This window comes from Pomacea canaliculata, linkage group LG1 (genome assembly GCF_003073045.1).
Source record: "Pomacea canaliculata isolate SZHN2017 linkage group LG1, ASM307304v1, whole genome shotgun sequence".
Classification (NCBI taxonomy): Eukaryota; Metazoa; Mollusca; class Gastropoda; order Architaenioglossa; family Ampullariidae; genus Pomacea; species Pomacea canaliculata.
In genome coordinates this window covers 26696896-26702895 of record NC_037590.1, presented here as the reverse complement: position 1 = coordinate 26702895, position 6000 = coordinate 26696896, and the positions used below count along the sequence as shown (strand labels likewise).

General features: G+C 42.6%; 1 protein-coding gene across 1 annotated transcript; it reads left to right on the top strand.

Annotated features, from left to right (window-relative positions):
* Window positions 1-1907: 1907 nt before the first annotated feature.
* Window positions 1908-2333, top strand: LOC112560797 (elastin-like). The gene has a single exon (XM_025232860.1). The coding sequence runs from the start codon at window positions 1908-1910 to the stop codon at window positions 2331-2333; it is 426 nt and encodes a 141-aa protein (XP_025088645.1).
* Window positions 2334-6000: the final 3667 nt, after the last annotated feature.

The window sequence follows — 6000 nt, the reverse complement described above, 5'->3', positions numbered from 1 at the left end:
TTTCAGTTCTCTCCCTGTACACATTTGTCAACTTCGCACTGTACACATCATTACCGATTACAAACATTGTGCCCATTCTTGAAGGTTGAAAACATTAAACACATTATTAAATATTGAAATGGTGTACAGAGGACATCGTGCACATTTTTAAGGTTGCACACGTCCTGCACACATTTTTAAACAAGAAATTATTTCTCCATTTGATTTCGTCTTTATCGCTGTTGGCAAACATCTCAACGCGAATATGATCTCATTTTTATTGTCATGGGAAATAACTCGCAAATAAATGAGATAAAGTGGCTCAGGAGACGAGAAGATCAAGGCTTCAAGAGCTGCTGGCATGGAAAACAGCCCCCGACCGCCATGTTACGTCATCTCGGGAGGGAGTCAATAACGGGTCTGCAAACAAGGGACAAATACTGCTGCCTCTTCTACCGGCTCCACTGCACCAGAGTGATGTAACAATGGACACCAAGTGGGAGGACTGTTCATATCCAGGGAAGAAACAGCCCGAGAAAAGGCGTTGCAAACCGAAGAGAAGACTTTATTCACGTTATTCACATTATTCACAGAAGGCTTAACTTAATCTCCGCACAAAAGGTTAAGTAATGTTATTGAGGGATTTTTTTATGTTCACCACGCATACCAGCCTTGTAATCTCATTCTGTGCGAAAGTTTAGGTTTTTAATGCAATTTTGTCGTGTCTTAATTAAATTTTAACATTGTTTTCAATCCTCCCTTGACTTAAACATGATTCTACTTTTTGTTACATTGCTTCCTCCTCGGCTGTTTAAATTATTTCTCCGTTATATAGCCTTTGCTGCTGAAACGGCATTAAACAAACAACCAACCAACCTGCAAAAGAACAGTAAGGGAGGCAAAGGACGTGGGAACCACATGGGCCCCAAGAGAAGGGAGCTGCCCCAAGCCAGGTCCGCTGGCGAGGTGGTGTTGCCGCCCCATGCTCCTCCAGCAGTAACAAGGACTAAAAAAACTAAGCAACTTGTTCACATGATTATCTTCCGACCACTGTATTAATATTGTACTTGAGCCATTTTGATAAGCCTATCAGACAACAATTGCACATATATATATATATGTGTGTGTCGAGTAACTTATTTAATTAAAATTCTTTCATTTGCAGCAGATAAATATTCACGACAATGCAATCCATGTAACTCGTCTGTAATTTCACTCGCGTTATCATATCCACCTTATACATCTGAAGGTGTTTGTGAGGGGTTAGTAAACTGTCATTACCTTCATGTGGTATTTGCACTTGAAAGTCCAGCCCTCGAAGAGATCGTGCTTTCTCTGCCAACCAACTGCTAATTTGTGACACGTGCATGCATCTCACTTCCATTTTGTTTACAAATGGCACCTAAACATAAATTATTATGATTGTTCAGATTTGTCTTCGCCACGTTTCATGTATTCGCTAGTCTCTTGACTAACATTATATTTATGCCGACTGAGCATTTTATCTCTTCCATCTGCATTCTCCTTTGCACTTTGAGGAATGCCGCTAATGGGTCTGACGGAGGGTGCCAGACAAAGCTGGTGGCAGAGCGGTGCCACACCTGTACTTTGGCGTGTCTGACAGGTAGGGAGGCCCCCCCTAGCCCCCCACAGCGCCATGGTAGGCTACCTGTCTTCTTACCTTTCCGGATCTCAGTCGCTCACGACAAGGTTCCAGATTCCTCGCATGCTGCGTCCGTAACTCGAGCAGTCCTCGTCATTCGTTGTACATACCTCCAGCGATCTTTTTTACAGGCACTGTTATTCCCACTTGCCCCCAGCTGCAAACTATTTGCCTCCTTTTGCCACCTGTACGTGTGTTGCTTGTGACAATTTCCTGTTTCAAATTTTAAAATGTTTATTTTACTACCATTTGATATTTTTAATAAATGTTCCATCTTTTACACATCGAAATAAAGAGATCGGAAAATGAACTGATACGAGCTTGTGTACAGGGTGGGAGTGCTGAGTGCGGTGTTGGTGTGACTGGTGTTGGTGTGACTGGTGTTGGCGTAACTGATGGTGTGGCTGATGTTGGTGTGACTGGTGTTGGTGTGGCTGATGTTGGTGTGACTGGTGTTGGTGTGACTGATGGTGTGACTGGTGTTGGTGTGACTGGTGTTGGTGTGACTGATGGTGTGACTGGTGTTGGCGTGACTGGTGTTGGCGTGACTGGTGTTAGTGTGACTGGTGTTGGCGTGACTGGTGTTGGCGTGACTGGTGTTGGCGTGACTGGTGTTGGTGTAATCTTCACGCTCGTGACCGTGTGTCAGAGAACTTGTTACTCACCTTCTAAAACTAGTGGCATACAATAACCTGTACACACTAGCAACAGTCAGTAGGATACAAACATGGATCAGGTGTTGCTATATGGGACTGCCGATGATGATAAGCCTGATGAAAGCAAACCTCATCGATGGTCGGGACAGATGTCGCATACAATGTTGTCGAATAAGAGCGGAGGTCAGCATCTCGACCCGCTTTTCAAGGCACGCAGGTCAACCAACATGATCTCTCGGGATCATGCACGTGAATCCTATGCAGTCCTGTTCGGGGGTGAGGTGGGTATGAGGTGGGGGAGAGGGAGAGAAGAGAACCTGTAACTCGGACATTAGCTCACAATTCCGCGGTGCCTACTTTATGTTCGACTCTCACGCAACATCTCACTTCAGCACAAAGCTGAAAGGTCACATGTTTCCATCATAAACCGATCATAAACCTTTTACAAGGCGTGAATGGGCGGGTACACCATTACAGATAACACTAATTATCATCACATAAGCCACACATAATCACTATTTTCGTTCATCCATCTCTAGATAATAATACAAAAAGGCTTTATCTCCATCGTCAGGTTACAGCAGGCGAGGTGGGGAGACCTCGGAGGTAGACAGCTCACACGCACGACGATCGACCTCTGAACGCCCACCAGTCCAGAGGTTGTCCCACTCCTGCGATTAGTGAACACGCTGGACACTGACAGCTCCAGAATATTTGTAATTAACCCTTTATACCCGCCTGTGGTACAAGCCTGATGGTCCTTTCCATCTGATTTAGTACAGCATAGAAAATATTAAATTTCCTCTGACAAAAGTTGGTCCCAAACAGCGGGTTCGTACGAGAGTAAGACCTAAGCAGACAGACAACAGAACATTTTTGCATAAAATTCTTTATGTAAGAAGAATATTTTTATATTTTAACGCCTACTCTTTAGTCTGTAGTCACCGAACTATCTGCTTAAATGTGGTGTGAACAGTGACTACATAGTTACAAACAAACAAAGTTGTGGGAGCTTGGCTGCACAGGATGGCTGTTCATGAAATGTCACTGGCAACACAGTCAAGCTCAAGCCGAGTGATATGATCTTCACAAGTAGTACTCGGCAGGTACGTCAAACACATACCTTACACCTGTCAACATCCACTGTTTGCTGTGCTCTCAAAAAAAGGTTCGTACTACAAAAAGCAGACTGCAAATGTAAAATTACGGGTGGTGATTGATGGGGATGGTTGTTGATGGATCTTCCTTTGTCAAAAACTCTCGGTGCACACTCTCTTTGAAGCTGTTTGGATGAATTCAGAATGTCTGCAGTCATGGCGCCAGAGACGGCAGCTCAGGTTAGATGGGAGTGAGCGAGTGTGAGAGTGAGGGGAAGAATGCTAACATTCTTCTGCTGAACGACCGGTCTGGAGACTTCAGAGGTAGGTACTCACCCTCCTTTTGCTTTCTTCATGCAGCTGATGCCTGAGTTTCAAGAGCTCTTAAGTATCCTCCTTCAACTTTCTCTGTTCAAAAAAGATGTAACACTTGTTACTAGCAAAAAAGAAAACCCAGAACAAGTTGTTGTAATAAATAGGATTCTAAGTTATTAACAAATGTCAAATGAAACTGAACTTATTCAAAAGTATATTCATCAAATATATAACATTAATATGTCAGAGTCAGAGGGTATCACCAGCCCCTATTGACTAGTCGTGTCCTTTGCCTGGCCACGGAACCTTCTGTGAAGACAAGCGAGCAGGGCCTGCCTTTCCCCATCTTCGTCTGTGGACGTGTGACGACACAGGCTGGCGGTGGGCATGGCAGTCTCAACACTGGTCCCAGCCTCTCCCTCCCCATCCTCCCCACGAGTTATCACAACAAAACGTTGAGACCGGCCTTCCTGCCATCCCTTCCCCTTCTGTCTAATGGCGTCTGGCCTCTTCTTCCTGCTGTCGCCGCCATCCTCCAGACATCAGACTGCCTCACCAACCAGGGCATCGAGACATTCCAGAATACAATTACCTTGCCACATTCACGACTTGCTATCATTTAGACATTCCAGAATACAATTACTTTACCCTATTGACGATTTGCTACCATCCAGACATTCCAGAATAATACAGTATATCTGACCCTGTTGCTTACTGTACATGTACTGCGTCTCTTGGCGTGTCTGTGCGTTATGCTTGTTGACAGAACACAGATGCCTGTAATACTTTGCTGTCTCTGCTAACAATACTAACACTTTCAAAACCTTACAAACCTTTAGTTTGTTTGTTGTTTTGTTTTTGATTGCTTTTTTTTTTTTTTTTTTGTCTCGTTAGCATAATTATAAGAAATTGTAAACATGTAGATAATGTGTTTTATATATAGAGAGAGAGATTCGATCGTGTTCAGCAATGGCTTCATTGTGAGACAGCCCTAGCTGTCTTCTATTTACTTGACATGAAGAGAGCAGAACGACATTTCTTCTTGCCCCTTGTATACAATTAAACAGATCGTGTATATATTCTACATTTTCGTCGCCAGACAGAGAAGTTCATTTTGTCTTTACATGGACCCAACACCATTAACAAATCGACTGACAACATGTTTGTCAGAATTTCATTCTCTGCTTTACCACTGCAACACGCTCAGCGGCATACCTGTGATCGTAAGTCCAAAGTCTTATGAACAATCCACATTTGTAAACAATCCACTCGTTAACAAACTGTAAATCCCCATTCCTGATATAAAAGCTAGCACGAGACGAACACGACAAAAGAGGGTGAATGCCTTCCATGATAAAAGTAGTGAGTGCACAGTACAGGTGTTGGCAACAAGGCCGAGCTTTCGTCTATTAACCGGACGGACATCGTTCCTAGTAGGCATGGTCAGGGTGTCACGTGACCCACTGTTTGTACTTTTCGTTCCGCTGGTCAATGTGCTCTGCCTAGCATCTCTAGACGATAGACGATGTCCCCCAACATTTTATTTTTAATTGGTCAGTTCAAATTATCCTGCGATAATCGCTCCAGACATTGTTGCACCATTTTGTGAGGAAAGCGATGACACCTGCAATGAGCACCTCATTCATTTGTTCTGTATTCTGCTGCTAACATGATTGTATAGTAAGTTTAGGTACAGGAGAATAAGGAAACCTCCTGAAATTGTAGGCTTCTTAATTAAGACCCTTAAAACATTTTTAGCAAAAAAGATAAAATTTGAAAATTATTAATGAATATAAAATGTCCACGAATAACAAAATAGAACAAAAGTTTTTTTTTACTTTTTGTTGATTTGGTTTATCATGTTCCATAGCTAGAAATCAATGGGTTTTACACATATACAAAATACAGGGGAAACGGATATTTTTAAAGGATGCAGAATACCAGATTTCGTATTTTGTACTTAAAAAATTCCTAGACTATTACATTGCTGACATTGAAATAATTACTGATTGATATATTGATGCCAGAGATTGCTACACAACACATGTTACCAAATCAAACAACAAATTTAAATAATACACTGCAGTCTTTACTTCTGTTTCTATACCTATAAGTGATCTGATTTACCCAGTGGTGTTATAAACATATAACAGAGATTTGACCCTCGTTACTGACAGATGGCGTTCAACTACCCGGTGGACTTTTTGTCGCGAATAGGCAAGTGACTCCACAAAGCAAGGGAACGTCCGTATATGGACTGTGAAATCACTTTGACCCTGCTGATACAGGC